Source organism: Hemiscyllium ocellatum, chromosome 42, assembly GCF_020745735.1.
Source record: "Hemiscyllium ocellatum isolate sHemOce1 chromosome 42, sHemOce1.pat.X.cur, whole genome shotgun sequence".
Taxonomy (NCBI): domain Eukaryota; kingdom Metazoa; phylum Chordata; class Chondrichthyes; order Orectolobiformes; family Hemiscylliidae; genus Hemiscyllium; species Hemiscyllium ocellatum.
This window is the reverse complement of record NC_083442.1, coordinates 35,926,659-35,943,528: the sequence shown is the minus strand read 5'-3', so window position 1 is coordinate 35,943,528 and position 16,870 is coordinate 35,926,659. Positions and strand designations below refer to the sequence as shown.

The following is a 16,870-nucleotide window of genomic DNA, read 5'->3' as shown; positions in this document are numbered from 1 at the left end:
GACCACAAGTCCATCAGGAAGTGGTCAGCACGTAGTGTCCTCAAGACCCTCGGAAAAGGTGCGGGCGGATCCTATCGAGCGGTTCCCTGAGCAGACTGTCAAAGCCATTTGGCAGAATGCCTCATTGCCAGAAAGCTCCAACAAGCACCAAGACATGGCTTGGGTGGTGGTGAGAAGGGCTCTGCCTGTGAGATCCTTTATGCACGCCCAGACTCTCAGCCGCACCACACGCTGCCCTCGAAGCGGCTGTGGAGGGGACAAGACTGTCACACACCTCCTTCTGGAATGTGCCTATGCAGAAGAAGTCTGGAGAGGAATGCAGTGGTGTTTGTCGAGATTAGTCCCGCGCAACCCTGTGATGCGGGACTCCATGCTCTACGGTCTGTTCTCTGGGACGCTCACCGAGACAAACATCAACTGTGCCTGGAGGATCATCAACTTGGTGAAGGACGTTCTCTGGACGGTCTGAAACCTGTTGATTTTCCAGCTGAAGGAGTTGACCCAACTGAGTGTTGTAGACTGGCACATTCCGAGGTCTAGGACTATGTGTTGAGGGACGCGCGGAAGCTTGGGGCAGCTGCCATCAAGGCGCAGTGGGGAAAGACCACTGTGTAACATCTGCCTGTCTGAGAAGAACAGGGGGCCCACGCAGTCTTTTGGGCTCTGCTGACGCCTCAGCTAAATATATAGAGATATGATTGATAGACGTACAGACCTGTATATACAAATGACAAATTCTGACCTCTATATGCAAAGAAATTGAATGTTTACGTATGTATGGCATGACCAATTGTACAGACTATCAAAATAATTTATGAATGAAGTATATTTTTGAAATTGAAAAAATTTGCAGCTACATTCTATTTTGCTCAAAAAATACACAACCCACATGCAGTCAATCTATGTAATATTTTGTAAATTTCACTTTGGAAATAGAACCAGTCTGAGTCTGACTAATTCAAGATGGGGATAGAGAGAGACAGTAACCTCTCACGTTTAGTGCATGTCTGAGCTAAGATAGAATCGTAGAATCCCGACAATGTAGAAACAGGCCCTTTGGCCCAACAGGTCCACATCAACCCTCCAAAGAGCAACCCACCCAGACCCATTCCTCTACCTTATTACTCTATATTTACCCCTGATGAATGCACCTAACCTACACATGCCTGAATGCTAAGGGTAGTTTAGCATGTCTAATTCACGTCACCTGTACATCTTCGGATCGGGGGAGGAAGCAGGAGAAGCTGAAGGAAACCCACACAGACGTGGGGAGAACGTGCAATCTCCAGACAGACAGTTGCCCGAAGCTGGAATCGAACCCACTGCCAGGGGGCAGCAGTGCTAACTACAGAAACTCCATGATGTCACTTTTTAAAATATAAAACCTTAAGTTAACTTGAGAATGTGACTTAAAAGAAGTCTGGGATTTATATATTCATGAACCAAAAGCTGTAACCCATTCGAAAAGATGCTGCTGAAAATGTGTTGCTGGAAAAGCACAGCAGGTCAGGCAGCATCCAAGGAACAGGAGAATCGACGTTTTGGGCATAAGCCCTTCTTCAGGAATGAGGAAAGTGTGTCCAGCAGGCTAAGATAAAAGGTAGGGAGGAGGGACTTGGGGGAGGGGCATTGCAGATGCGATAGATGGAAGGAAGTCAAGGTGAGGGTGATAGGCCGGAGTGGGGTGGGGGGCGAGAGGTTAGGAAGGCGGTGCTGAGTTCGAGGGATTTGACTGAGACAAGGTGGGGGGAGGGGAAATGAGGAAACTAGAGAAATCTGAGTTCATCCCTTGTGGTTGGAGGGTTCCTAGGCAGAAGATGAGGCACTCTTCCTCCAACCGTCTTGTTGCTATGGTCTGGCGATGGAGGAGTCCAAGGACCTGCATGTCTTTGGTGGAGTGGGAGGGGGAGTTAAAGTGTTGAGTCACGGGGTGGTTGGGTTGGGTTGGTTGGTCCGGGTGTCCCAGAGGTGTTTTCTGAAATGTTCTGCAAGTAGGCGGCCCGTCTCCCCAATATAGAGGAGGCCACATCGGGTGCAGCGGATGCAATAGATGATGTGTGTGGAGGTACAGGTGAATTTGTGGCGGATATGGAAGGATCCCTTGGGGCCTTGGAGGGAAGTGAGGGGGGAGGTGTGGGCACTTCCTTCCTCATTCGAAAAGATATGGAGAATTGTTTAATATATCATCTCAGTTATATGACACTGTCATCTTTTGCTATAAATCCCATGTCTTATGGTCCTGCTCCACACCCACCTGATGAAGGAGCAGCGCTTTGAGAGCTATGTTTCCAAATAAACCTGTTGGACCATAACCTGGTGTTGGGTGATTTTTTAACTTGTCCACCCCAGCCCATCACTGGCTCCTGCACATCCTCAATCATTCAGTCAGAGCTCAGGCCTGAGCAGCGCCTAGGCCCCGTCACCATGGTCACGGGCAGCAGGCAGTGCGCAGGCGCAGAGGATCGCGGCCGAGTTTCCGGTCGGGGACCGGCTTCGGGAGGGTGCAGCCGCTCAGCGCCATGTGGAGAGCCGCCGCGGTGGCCGCACTGCTGGCCGTCACTCTCCACCTGCTCATCTCCTATTACCCGATGGATACTCCTGTGGAGGCCGTGCGAATCCTCTCCGATTACCTGTTCGGCCAGAGGGTGGTACGGGAGCCCGAGGAGCTGGTGGCTGAGGCCTGGGACTCGCTCATCAGAGCACCGAGCAATGGCTGGAGCAGAGTGGCTGTAGGGTGAGGGGAGGGGCGACGGGGGGGTGGGGAAGCGTGGAGGGAGTGACAGAAATGGGAGGAAGGAGCAAGGGTGGGGTTGGGTGAGGGGTGAGGGGTGTGGGGTGTGGGGCCGGGGGGTGGAGGGGCGAGGGGTGTGGGGTGTGTGGGGGTTGTGGTTGGGGGTGGAGGGGCGAGGGGTGTGGAGGCAGGGGGGTGGAGGGGTGTGGGGGTGGGGGCGGGGGCAGGAGGGTTGAGGGGAGAGGGATGTGTGGGTAGGGGGTGGGGGGGCTGGATGGAGGGGGTGGGGGGGTTGTGGACGAGGGAGGTGGCGATTGTGGACGAGGGGGGTGGGGTGGGGGGTTGTGGGCGAGTGGAGTGGGGGGGCTGGGGTTGGGGGGTTGCAGGCGAGTGGAGTAGGGGGGGCCGGGGTTGGGGGGTTGCAGGGTAGGTGGGGGCGTGGGTAGCAGGGGCGATCGAGGGAAGAGCTGGGGGGAATGGAGGGAGGAGCAGGGTGGTGGCGGGAGGAGAGGGGGTGGTTGGAGGACTGGGGAGGGAGTGTGGGGGTTGGGAGGTAGGGGAGGGAGTGGGATTGGGGATGGGTGAGTGGTGTGTGGGGTTTGAGGTGGGGATGTGTGGGACGAGGGGAAGGGTAATAGAAGTGGATTGGGGGGTGGATTGGTTTAGGTGGGAGGAGTGGGGCAGGGTTGGAAAGGGGTGGGTGGGAGGGAGGAGAATGGCATAGGTGAATGGGGTGGGGTGAGGAGTGGAGAGAGTTTGGGGGGAATGAAGGTGGGAGATGTGGGGATGAAAGGGAACGGGGGAGACAGATAGGGTGGGGATGAAAGGGAAGGCGGGAGGAGAGCAATGGAGGGGGATCGGAAGGTGGAGATGGTGATGGTTTTTGGATATTTAGCTGATCTGGCACCATCAGTGGAGACAGAAACTGTTCAGGTTCTATTACATTGCCATTCAGACTTTCCTCTGAATGATTGTTTTACCATTATCATTTCCTTTGCTTTTGTTTTGTGACACATAGTTGTTAGGTCAGACAGCATGGAAACCAGACTTGCACTGACCGGATATCTTAATCTGACCTAGTCCCATTTGGCCACATTTGGCCCATATCCCTCCAAACTCTTCCTATTCATATACCCACCTAGATGCCTTTTTAAATGTTGTAATTGTACCATCCTTCACCATTTTATTTGGCAGCTTGTTCTATCCACACACCCATCCTCTGCTCAGGTCCCTTTTAAATCTTTCGCCTCTCACCTTAAACCTATGCCTTCTAGCTTTGGACTTTGGCTATTTACCCTATCCTTGCTCCTCATGATTTTAAAAATCTCAAGAAGGTCACCCCTCAGCCTCTGATGCTCCAGGGGAAAAAAGCACCGCAGCCTATTCAGCCTCAAACACGAACCCCCCAATCCCCACAGTCTCCTTGTAAATCTTTTCTGCACCCTTTCAAGTTTTAACAATATCTTTCCTGTACCAAAGAGACCAACTAAAGACAGTATTCTAAAAGTAGCCTAATCAGTGCTGCAACATGACGTCCCAACTCCTGTACGCAGTGTACTGACCAATGAAAGCAGGCATGCTAAATGCTTTCTTCACCACTCTATCTGCTGTGACTCCATTTTAAAGGTCTTTTGGTTTGGCAATGCTCCCCAGGGCCCTATTGTTTACTGTACAAATTCTGCCCTGGTTTACCTCACATTTAACTGAATTAAACTCCATCTGCCATTTCTTAGCCCTGATCAAATCTTTGCCCTTTAATCTTTCACTTCCTTCACTGTATCCTCGACCATTCTCCCCCTCCCCATCCAAAATGACATTAAACCTATCATGTTTCTACCTCACTTCAGCTCTGACTCTAACTCTGTTTCTCTCGCCACAGTTGCTGTCAGACCTGCTGAGCTTTTCCAACACTTGCTGTTTTTATCCAGCTTTCCAGCATTTGCAAGGATTTTGCTTTAATAATATTATCACTGGGTAGTTCTTAGTTCTGCTGACTGCTTCTCCTTCTCTTGACCAGTGTGAATGCCTGTGTGGATGTGGTGGTGTGTGGACTTGGACTTTTGAAAGCACTGGCTTTGGATTCTGGGAACAAAGTGGACCATGACACACTTCAATCAAGAGAACATTTGAAGGAAACTTTCTCTTACTTCATGGATAAAGGAGTTGCAGCTGAACGATTCTTCACTGACAAAGAACTCTTTCAAAGTATTGCACAGACTGCGTCTCAATTCCCAGGAGCTAAGGTGCAGTTTCTGTTGATTAAGCAATCCTGCTGACAGGCCATTGCCCACAGGCCAACGCCCAGTTTAAATCCAGCAGAAGAGAAAACAAGCTAAATTAAGAAGAATTGATTAGATGACAGCAAAATAGTTGGAGGAAGGGCAGATATTGAAGGTGAAAGTTGTTGAAACGTTTGGAGTTGCACAGTCTTGAGATTCTAGGGAAGACTGAGTTATTTCAGGAAAGGGTACAGGGAATGAGAAAGACTGAGAGAAGTTTGTCAGAACATGGAAGGCGCTAATAAATTCAATGCCTGAAAGTGTTTTGCATCCACTTAAGGAAATACCCTTCAATGCGTAAGTGAACAAGGCAGAATTCTACATGTACAATGAAGTATGTGACTAGAGTATCTGCTTAGTGCACAAACATGAAAGATGTATTAGACAGGGCCACTGTTTAACATCTCATTCATAGGATAATAGCTTGAAATGTTAGGAGGGACAAGAGAGGAAAATTTGCAGGAAAATTTGCAAAGGAGGGCAAAAGGTTTTCTCAAGCTAGTATTTGACTTGGAAGTTTGGGAACTTGTGCCTCGATGATATTTATATAGATTTGTGAATATTGTTTACCCTGATTGAGTATATGAAATCTGTTAAGTTTGTGATATTAGAACTGACTAAGTTTTATTACATTCTCTAACTTGGCGGAGGAAATTTATCTAGTGCAGCTTAGGTTCGCAATCTCCCTGGATCCAGTTGTCAGACAGGCTATGACTTAGTGGAATAACGATCATAAAGAAATAGCTATTATTTTATAATCAGTTGGTTTCTAAAGATAGACTTAACTCCTGATTTTAAAAAAATACATCAATTGATCAAAAGGCAGTGGAACATGATGCATAAAATGAGTTTTTATGTCACTTCTGGAAGCAGTGTGTGAAAACTAACCAGAAATGGTGTAGTAAAATGCCTTCAATAACTCAGCCAACTTTTACACAAAGGGTTTTTGTCAATGAATCCAGACCCTGTCTGTGTACTAAATAGGAATACTAATAGCCCTGCATGTTGAAAACTAATATATGATATTTTGAACATTATTATTTCCTATCTTGGCTCGTATTTTTTTCATTATTCTGTTTTACTTAATTACTTTTTACATAGACATACAGGCACAGAAACAGACTCTTGGTTCAGCTCGTCCATGCTGACCAGATATCCCAATCTGACCTAGTCCCATTTTCTAGCATTTGGCCTATCTCCCTCTAAACCCTTCCTATTCACATACCCATGCCTTTTAAATATTGTACCTGCTTCTACTACTTCCTCTGGTAGCGCATTCCATATATGCATTATCCTCTGCATGAAAACATTACCCCTCAGGTCTGCTTTAAATCCTCCTCTCTCACTTTAAACCTGTGCTGTCTAGTTTTGGAATTCCACCACCATCTCTCTTCTCCCCCCCCCCCCCTAGGAAAAAATACTTTAGCTATTCACCCTATCCATGCCCCCCATGATTTTAAAAACCTCTACCAGGTCAGTTCAGCCTCTGCTTCAGGGAAAAAAAGCCCTAGCCTATTCTGCTTCTCCTGATAACTCATCCTCCAATCCTGGCAACAATCATAAATCTTTTTTGCACCCTTTCAAAGGCATCCTTCCTATAGAATAGCGACCAGAATTGTGTACACTCTATTCTAAAGGTGGCCTCACCAGTGTCCTGAATAGCCACAACATGACCTCCCAATTCCTGTATTCAATATTCTAACCAATCATTGAGGTACAGTTCCAGAAGGTGCTGACACTCATTGGGATAGAGTTCCTGAAGCTGCTGGCTCTCCCTGGGGACAGGTGTTGACTGTATTCTCTATATAGAATCCCTACTGTTTGGAAACAGGCCATTTGGCCCAACGAGTCCACATCGACCCTCTGAGGAGTATTCCACCCAGACCCATTCCCTTGCCCCTGTTACTGTACATTTCTCCTGACTAATGCACCTAAACTAGACATCCCTGAACACTATGGGAAATTTAGCATGGCCAATTTACCTAACTGGCATTGACTTTTAATATCATGAGAACAGAAATGAAACAGTTATTAATTCTGCTGAAGGTAAATAGCTTCAAAACATGTTCAGATTCAAACATCAGTGATGGTTTTAGGATGATGTGGTAATTAGCAACTGCTTGTTATAGACTGACTCTCACCATGCATCTGAGCTTTCATGGTAAGTGCTGAGGTGGAGAAATTTAGCTTGCGAAGACTTGACAAAACATCACAATGAAAATTTGAATTTATCATCACTGTCTTGTCAATGTTAAACATGGCCATTTTCAAAAACTTCCTTTACTTATTTTGGACTTCTCTAGAAGGCATTTTACACCTTATAACAAGCGTTAAAATGCAGAATTGTAGGAATTAGCAGTCAGCATGTTTGGGAAAAATTTGGTGCGGTCGTTTGTGTTTGGAGCATTACCAAATATTAGTGTCTTAATTTCACCAGTTATTCTGATTGAGTTTTGGATGCAAAACTCAATATGGCCCAAGGGACAGATCTGGAAGACATGGCTGAGAAGGTGCAGAGCAATTTGAGCAGATGAATTAAGGTCATTCTTGGCTGTCACTGACATGGTTTCTCTATTTAATTTTCTAACAGCACTTTGTTGGAGGAAATGCTGCCCTGATTGGTCAGAAGCTGAGCACGAATCTAAACCTCTCGGTTAGTCTGTTATTCCTATTTGCTGGAGCAGGGATAGAACAGTCTCAGAAAGGTTGGAAATTGAATCCTTACTACTTTCAGCTCTGTTATTTTGTCAATTTTGTTCTTGTAGCTTAAATCCAGATAGTGCTGACTTACGGTTAGTAATCCAGGTGTATTGATCCTGAATGGGATACAGTTCCTGAAGGTGCTGACTCTCACTGGGATGCAGTTCCTAAAGGCGCTGACTCTCACTGGGTTACAGTTCCTAAAGGTGCTCACTCACTTTTGAACTATTTTAGTATATTCTGATTTCCCAAAGTATGAATCTTGACCTCTTCGTGCTTGTTGAGGCAGCAGTGATTCCCAATCCTTTGTTCCTTTACGGTCCATGTGCTGCAGAGGTGAGGAGTTTGAATCTTAAGTGATTTTCAGCTTTCTTATCCCGTTGTTAACATGGGTATGGATTGGTCCTGTATTGTTTTCATCTGAGTTTACTAACAGTGCTGTGCAAAATATCCTTTGATGATATTAATTTGGCTCAGCAGTGATCAACAGCTTTAACACTACTGGTGTCTCTGGATGGTACCAGAGATTTAGTTCCTTAAGTGTTTCTCTGAGCACTCCACCCCTGCCTGAGATTTGATGAAGGGCTCACTGTTTCTGGAAAAATATTGGCATAGGCCTCCATTAGTGGCTTTGTTGTACGTGCCCTGAATGTGTTGTGATAGCTGGTGTACTTTATATAGTGCTGTTATTGGGATGAATATTATACTTGACTGCAGGTGCTGCTGTGTGGTCCAGTTGGCCCGAAGCTCCGTGAACTCTTGGATGATCGAATTATTGTCCCAGCAGAATCACTGCAGGAGGTGGATGAATATCATCTCATTCTAGAATATCAGAGTGGTGAGTTTGGAGAAAGCAGTACTAATTAATGTTATGCTAATTGTAACATCAATTACGTCCAATGGCATCCTCTTCCTGGGCTTGACTGTGAATCCACCTGCCAGAATTCCTTATCCAGTGATTCTCGCAAGGGACATGTCCTTATTGAATGAGGCAGAATTGGGCTAGGCTGTGATTACTTCTGTCATAATGTTGACGAGTGATGTGATATTGAATATAGGTAATTCCTGTTATGGTCACAGTGTCCCAAAGTACTTTAAAACAGTCAAATGTTATCACAGTTGTAATGTAGATGAGAAAGACTGAAACAATGCAGCGGTAAATTTGGAATAGTAAAGTGGTGGGAGGAGTGGAGGAATTAGTGTTCACTTTCAATTAAAGATGCTTATAGGGAGATGATTAAAATTTGAGATGGCAATGTTCTCTGTTTGAACAGCTTTATCTTACTATGCCTGACTGAATGATTTCTGCCCCAAAATGAGGATTGCTGTATTTGAGCCCCATTCTCAAGGTATTGAGCACATTATCTAAGACAGTATTCTACTCCAGCAATATGTTAATCTGCACCCTGCTTCTTCTAGAGCAAATTTAAAATTTTTTCAGTGCTGTTTGCAGGAGAACATCTCTACTGTGTATATGTAATGTTCAGCCTTTGTCACATTGTAAGTCCAGACATCACTTCATGTAACTGTTAGCTCAATTCTCAGTCAAACCTCTGCCATACAGTCGGCGGGTGGGCCTACGGTGAGAGCTGAAGTTAAAGCTCTGTCCTGCTGGATAATATAACATATGATTGCTGGCTATTGTGTGTTATGCAGGAGATGAGTGGGGGTCGATTAAAGCACCTCAGGCCAACCGCTTCATTTTTTCCCATGATGTGTCAAATGGAGAGATGAACATGATGGAGACCTTAATATCAAGTCTGGAGGAATTTGAACCTGAGCTGGTTGTCCTTTCGGGTTTGCACATGATGGAGGGACAGGGGAAGGAAGAACGAAATAAGAGACTACAACAGGTAAGGCAGAAATACGTCAGTAAACTTGTTGTAGGATAATGACTGTCTCTCATTACATTGAACTCAGGATGGTGTTACAGCAGTCTTCAGTCACTCTTCTTGGAAAGTCCTCCTTAAACATCTGTCATTCGGAACCTTCAAAGCCTCTCTTTGTTCTGTTTTGAAAGGACCAAGTTAATTTTAGATTGCACGATGAAGATCAACCTCCTAACATGTAAACCATATTATTCTGTTTTCTAATACTTCACAAATACTGCTTCCTTCTCTAACAAACCATGAGATTTTTTAAAAAACGTGTTACAGGTGCTGCACAATGCAGATTATTGCTGTTAGATTCTGGACTGTGTTGGGTAATGTCATAAATAATGATGTTAAAATATTTTGCTTTGATAATAACCTGGTATGGTCCTTTAATCAACACTTAACTGAGACCTGGAGATGGGATTTAGTACTAAAATAAATAGATGTTTATAATTAATGAGATAAGCTAAAATTATGTGCAAAACAGAGAGTTGAAATAGAGGATGTGCATATGTTAAGCTGCACAGGGTCTAAAACAGCTATTCAAACACATTATTTTTCTCATTCTAATCTCTGTTTACATTAATTCCTTTCACCAGTCTCCAATCTTTCCTTCCTGTTTGGGGTATTGTCCATTTTCTCATTTCACTTTTACGCGAGAATGTATTTGAATGAGAAAAATCTCTTTGCCCTCTCTTTCTACTTGCAAACCTTTTGATTTTAATGTTCATACATTTTTTAACCTAGAGGTTTGGTACTTCTCAATGGATCCTCAGTCATTTCAGAGGACTTCTAAGAGTCAACTGCATTGATCTGTAGGTTAGATTAGGTAGGGGTGAGGATTTTCTCTTTTAAGGTTATTAATGAACTATTTGAACTGGGGAGGCAACATCACTAAGTTATTAAACGTCGATTTCGCTGCACTTTGGATGCTGCCCGAACTGCTGTGCTCTTCCAGCACTACTGATCCAGTACCCTGTATAAAAGCTAGGCTGTGAGTAGATACTGTAAAGCTGATATTCCATGGCACTGCACCCTCAGAGTTGATGTCATCAAGAACATTTAGGCAGGGATATTGACTTTTCCTATACATGAATAATTAATCATTGTAGGAATACTTGTCATTTTGGGATATAGCTTTCATTGCTTCATATGGAAGGGTTAATGTTGAGGTTTGTCACAGGTTTGCAAGAAGTTTGTTGCAACAGAATGTTACTCAACTGCACTCCAATCCTTGCGTTTGATTTTGAACATAATGTCTTTTTCAATTCCCCAAAACAACAGGTTAGTGTGTTAATCTCAGAGATACCAAACGAGATTTCAGTACACCTGGAGCTGGCCAGTATGACTGACAAGACATATATGAATACCATTGTGGATCAGGTAAACATTATTTTAGGTGGTGGTGGGATTGGGATTCTGTACATAAGAATGTGGATGTAACTGATCAGGTCATAAGGCTCTTGGACTTGCCCCCTGGTGTCTGCTGAGTTGCCTGATCTGTCAGTTCTTCAGTTGCTAAAATAAAAGGATCTTGATTCCTGTCAGCTCAGTCAGCTCAGGTACTTGCTGCTCTTTGCTGTCCAGTCAAAAGGTAGAAAATTGGAGCAAAGGGAGACTGTTCAATCCATTGAGTCTGCTTTGCCATTCAGTATGATCCTCCATCTCCATGCCATGGTCTCTCCCCTTACCACTTGACCCCTTTAGTGTCTGGAAGTCTAACTACTAGTTAAATATATTTGGTGACTGTCTCCACTATCTTCAGTGGTCGAGAATTCACAGATTTATCGCCATCTGAGTGAAGGAATTTTGCCTCATCTCAGTCAAAATGCCCCACTGCATATCTTGAGACAGCACTCCTTTGTTGTGAACCCTCGGCCTGTGGAAACATCAACTCTGCATCATTTTGTCCAGCCCTATCAGAATTTTGTGTTTTGATTAGATCCCCTTTCTTCAAGGAGGCCACTCAGTCCATCATGTCTGCACCAGTTCTCTGGGCTAAGTTGACTAAGATGCTTGCTGCTCTTGACTGTGCAGCTACCCTGGTGGGGAGTGCAGTCTTATTAGGATGGATATGTACACACGCATGAATGCGCACACCTTCTGCCAATGAAGAGTGTATGTTAGAAATATGTTAATTTATCTCCATATCCCTTTTCACTCTCAAATCTTAACTCTGAACCTCTCTGATCAGGTTTGTACCCCAGACTCAGCACTGAAACAGCCTTCGTTGAAATCACACATTACTATGGTGTACTATTCCTCCTCCACATTCTCTACAGCCTGTCTGCTGAAATTGATGTGGTCGCCACTTGTCTCCGATGCCTCTCATTGTCTTTCCTTCTTTATAAATATCATTCTGACATCCTATATTGCTATAACTAGAGCATTTCTATTATTGGTCCGTCTTTCTGCTACTGTGATGTTATCTCTTGTGTCCCTAAAAAACGCAACCTTGACCCTTTCCTATTGCTGCTTTACATGCTGTCAACTAAATCAACCTTAGCTTTGGTGTCAGGTTCCATGTACGTAATGATTACACAAACTTTATCTCACTGCAACTTTCCATATCCTTTCACTGTCTGTAGTCAGACTGCTTGTCCAACACCCAGTCCAAAGAAGTTACTATTCCAGTTAAGCCTTAGGAAGACTGAAGCCATTATCTTCAATCTACTCCAATAATTCCATCCTCATCTTTGGACACTTTGTCAGGCTGAAGCAGTTTATGGACATTTTTGATGAATGGTTTGAATCTGGTCGGAGTTTCCTAATCTCATCCCCTCCATTGCAAGTACTGCACTGTGGCACTATCCATCTCTGCTCCTCCCTTCAGCTGCTGTCCATGCCCACATCTTAACTTGACTTTTCAATTTCAGAATTACCTTTTGTGTATGTTGGGCATACTGTTGATTCATTACTCTGCTGATCAGTTTTTATTCTTCTTAGCAGGTTCTTACTATTGTAAACTCGATTGGCCTGAATGAGCAAGAGCTGTTGTTCATCAGTCAGGCTAGTTCAGGACCTCACTCCTCGCAGAAGCATTGGAATGGGGCTCCTGATATTGGAATGGTTAGTGATATTATTTTTTGGCTTCTCAAAGAATACGGACGCACTGATTCACGTAAGGATTCGGATTTAACTCGTGTTCATTTCCACACACTGGCCTATCACATCTTGGCAACTGTAGATGGTTACTGGAGTAATCAAATATCATCTCTTGTGGCTGGTGCGAGAGTTGCTGGGAATCAGGCATGTGGCACTGATGCAATTGATCCAACAAAAGTTGTTCTCGATTTTCCCAAAGAATTTGTGTTCTCGCAAATGGATGGATTGCTGAAGAGTAAGAAAATGACTTTGAACCCAACCAACCCCGTGCATACGTGGCACAGAGAAAACATCTCGTTTTTCATCACTCCTGTTCTGATTTGTGTCAATCCAGTAAGGACAGTGGGATTGGGAGACACCATCTCTGCAGAAGGGCTTTTATATTCTGAGCGAGTGTCTTTTCTGTGAACCTTCCTGTACAAAAATACCGAACAAAACTCTGTTTGTGTTTAAGGCAAATACTCTGTGTCTATTGTGTAGGAATTGGGGTGGTGGTGGTCAAATAAACTTCAGCCGGAGCAGGAAACAGCTGAGGCTTTTGCTCCTTTTAGACCAAAGCCTGATGTATAAAAGTTGACCAGGACTTGATCCAGTTACGCACTCTTCTTTTTGCTATTTCCATTTGCTAATACCCCTTACTCTTTATTGTATTTGTTACAGTTTTAATTTTTTTCCATCAGGAAACGACTGCAAGTTCTAATTTCTTTCTGTTGTGTTAAAGTGAACTTTGGAAATCTGGGTGGAGAGTGCTTGCCTTGTCTTGTCTGAGAAACCATGATTTTGTGACTGGTATATTTTCAGTGTTGTGGGTTGTATGATGCCAATGTTAGATTCTGATTCTTGGGAACCCGAATTCTGATCGAGCCCCGTTTGTTTGGGTGAAAACCTTCACAATCTGATGGCTGTGAAGGTCTTCAGTTGGTGGTTTTAATTCAATGGGTTTAAGTTTACAACATAATGCTTCCCCTAATTTGACACTAATGATAAAAAAAAACCAAAGGATAATCAGTATGAGAGGTGGAACGCTAACTTGAGTAACGCATTGGGGTGCTTTGCTGCGTAAGGGTTGGGGCATCTTATTGGGAAATTGCAGAGAAATCTTTACTGTGGTTGGACCTTGAAGTGCTTTATTCTGTAGTCCCAGAGCAGATTGAATAAGCCTGTAGGGTGTACACTTTGAGAACCTAAAGGGGAGGGGCAGCTTATGGTAGCTCCTTTATACTCCTGTAAATGAGAAGGCTAATGCAAAGAAAAAGTAGGTTTTTAAAGAAAATATTTATTTGCAAAATGTGAAGATTCATTTAAACTATTAGTTTAGTGTGACAATTTTTGGAATGGGAAAACAATACCTGTACTTGCTTTGTTTCTAGTTGAGGTACATGATAAAATACAAGAGAAATTAGTTGGAACTGTTTTCACTTCATTAGCTGTGACAGACAGATATCAATCAGTACTCCCTCTGTGTTATACAGCTCCAAATGTCTCTCCATAGATTTGGCAGACCATGATGTAGAATTGTGCAGGAGTTTAAATGGTCATATTCTGCTACATTTTACTGATCTCTGCTGACAGTAATTCAGCTGACTTTTGTTCAAATTATTGTTATACTGAATGGTTTCAGCTTTGCCTTCTACATGGCATTAGGTGAGGTTAATAACTTGTATTTTTGTGCTTAATTAAATTGCTACTAGCTAATAACATTGATTCGGGGAAAAAAATCTCCTCCATGGCATCCCTGAATTTCTATTTATTTCGGGAGGATTTGGTGAAATAAAGAGCGGATGAAGGGGGAAAACTACTAAATTTTCCCTGTTTTTAGAAAGTGCTTGAACTGATTTTGATCATGATTCTGATTTTTAGCTATGCCTAACATGGCTGAAGACAAAACGTAGTTCTACCAAGTAACAATGTAAGTATAAAAGTCCCAGTTCCCACGGAGATGCTGTCTTATGTGATGCTGAATCAGCTGACCAGGCAGTTGTAAAGTTTGATTTACAGTCTATGCTGTGTCGGCTAATTGTCACATTGGGGCAGCTATACTGTTCTGTAGTTCATTCTGAACCAGAATGGAATAAACTGAGGTTCCTGATATCCCTGGTGCAGACTCAGATTTTTGCTTAAGAGGCTGAATCAGACTCAGCTGTGTTCCACATAGCATAGCCTCCTAAACACCATGCAGAGCTGCATGTGAGGCTTGGGCATTGGTGCTTGTATAATAGGGTTTGATGTCTGGCATTTAAAATTCCTGTAATTCAGCTGGAGAATATATACTCCTGATCCATAGAGGGAAATTAAAAACAAATAAGAACCTGAAAATCAGCTTGTCTTCCTCCCACCATTCACTCCAAATTAGATTATCCCTTTGAGAACAATATTTGAATCAGAAGCAAATGGCAGAATTAGTGGTGTGTGCAGCTCACCTCCCCCTCTTTGAGAGCTTTTGGGAATATTGCTGAGTCAACGACACACTGGGGCTTAAACTGCTTCCTCTTTTATTCCTTGATGGATTCTTGCAGGAAATCAATTCCACTTGTATTGGAAATATTGATTTGAGTATTTAATATTTGCTTTCTCAAACAATGAGTTACATTCTTTATTATCCCTGTTTGCTAATTCCTTTTAAAAAGCTCCTGGATTGTGGTTGTGCTGATACATTTTTCAGAGGGAAGACCATTTTTGCAGGAAGAGGTGGTGGCAAATGTTCATTCACCTGTTGATTTTCACAGGCTCTTAGTGTCAGAGGCACGTCTATACTGTCTCCCTGCCCCCTCTTGTGACACTGCTGAGAACAACATAAGTTTGTCCATTGCGGCAAGGATTTGACCATGTGGCTATTAGAGCTTCAGTTCATTTGCAAGGACCAATTTTAGTTTTCTCCATAATATGTACTTGTTAGCATGAACATATGGTTTAAATTACGGTCGATTTTGCAGAATGATGTATGACAGTTTTGGTTGACTCTTGCTATTTTTTTAACGCTGGTTGCTGTATGTTATCTTTCACATCCGTATAAAGAAGTCTGGTGATAACTCGTGGGAATTTCTGAATGCTGAATTCATGTCTTCTATCTCTTGATCAAAGTGCTGTTGTCAAACATTACTTGAAAATTGAGATTTTTTTTGCATATGTGGTTTAAGGCACTGTATCAATCTAGTAAATATATAACTTTTTTAAGCAAGATTTTGCAATAAATTGTTTTTTTTCTCTAAATGTAGCAGTGAAAAATGTTTTCTAGTTGAGGAAATGATTGCGAATATGTTTTGGTTGTGTGCAATACTGCATTGATTCATTCAGAGCATACCTGTTTGTCTATTATATTCTGCCCCAAGGCCAGGTCTGAAACACCAATCTCATGGGGACCTTCTGTGAGGGAGGAATACCTGTAATTCATGTTGCCTTCCTTATAGCAGACAGTGACCAGTGGGGTACTGCAGGGATCAGTACTGGGACAGCAGCTTTTTACAATATATGTTTTAATGATATAGAAGATGATGTTAGCAATAACATTAGCAAATTTGCTGATGATACGAAGCTGGGTGGCAGGGTGAAATGTGATGAGGATGTTAGGAGATTACAAAGTGACCTGGACAAGTTAGGTGAGTGGTCAGATGCATAGAAGATGCAGTTTAATGTGGATAAATGTATGGTTATCCACTTTGGTGGCAAGAACAGGAAAGAATGGATTCTGGATTAGTGATGCTGGAAGAGCACAGCAGTTCAGGCAGCATCCGAGGAGCAGTAAAATCGATGTTTTGGGCAAAAGCCCTTCATATTCCTGATGAAGGGTTTTGCCCGAAACATCGATTTTACTGCTCCTCGGATGCTGCCTGAACTGCTGTGCTCTTCCAGCACCACTAATCCAGAATCTGGGTTCCAGCATCTACTGTCATTGTTTTTACCTACTACCTAAATGGAATCAATTTAGGTAAAGGGGCAGTACAGAGAGATCTGGGTGTTCTTGTACACCAGTCAATAAAGGTAAGCATGCAGGTACAGCAGGTAGTGAAGAAGGCTAATAGCATGCTGGCCTTCATAACATGAGGGATTAAGTAAAGAAGCAAAGATGTTCTTCTGCAGCTCTACAGGGCCCTGGTGAGACCACACCTGGAGTACTGTGTGCAGTCTGGTCTCCAAATTTGAGGAAAGACATTCTGGCTATTGAGAGAGTCCAGCGTAGGTTG

The 16,870-nt window shown here is 43.4% G+C and overlaps 1 protein-coding gene across 2 annotated transcripts; it reads left to right on the top strand.

Moving 5' to 3' along the window:
- Positions 1-2,471: 2,471 nt before the first annotated feature.
- Positions 2,472-15,899, top strand: adpgk (ADP-dependent glucokinase). Of its 2 annotated transcripts, none has more exons than XM_060853754.1 (7): positions 2,472-2,734; positions 4,749-4,974; positions 7,601-7,663; positions 8,428-8,548; positions 9,367-9,563; positions 10,869-10,967; positions 12,534-15,899. In XM_060853754.1, exons 1-7 carry the CDS (start codon positions 2,520-2,522, stop codon positions 13,095-13,097), a joined length of 1,485 nt encoding a protein of 494 aa, XP_060709737.1. In that variant the 5' UTR covers positions 2,472-2,519; the 3' UTR covers positions 13,098-15,899. The 2 variants fall into 2 exon arrangements, with proteins under 2 accessions (XP_060709737.1, XP_060709736.1); XM_060853753.1 differs by having other exon boundaries at positions 12,531-15,899.
- Positions 15,900-16,870: the final 971 nt, after the last annotated feature.

Bases quoted from the DNA above. Each gene is read 5' to 3' on its own strand.
- adpgk (XM_060853753.1), top strand. From the start codon at position 2,520: ATGTGGAGAGCCGCCGCGGTGGCCGCACTGCTGGCCGTCACTCTCCAC. The intron at 7,664-8,427 runs GTTAGTCTGTTA...ACTTGACTGCAG, and splicing joins GCACGAATCTAAACCTCTCG to GTGCTGCTGTGTGGTCCAGT. The intron at 8,549-9,366 runs GTGAGTTTGGAG...TGTGTTATGCAG, and splicing joins CATTCTAGAATATCAGAGTG to GAGATGAGTGGGGGTCGATT.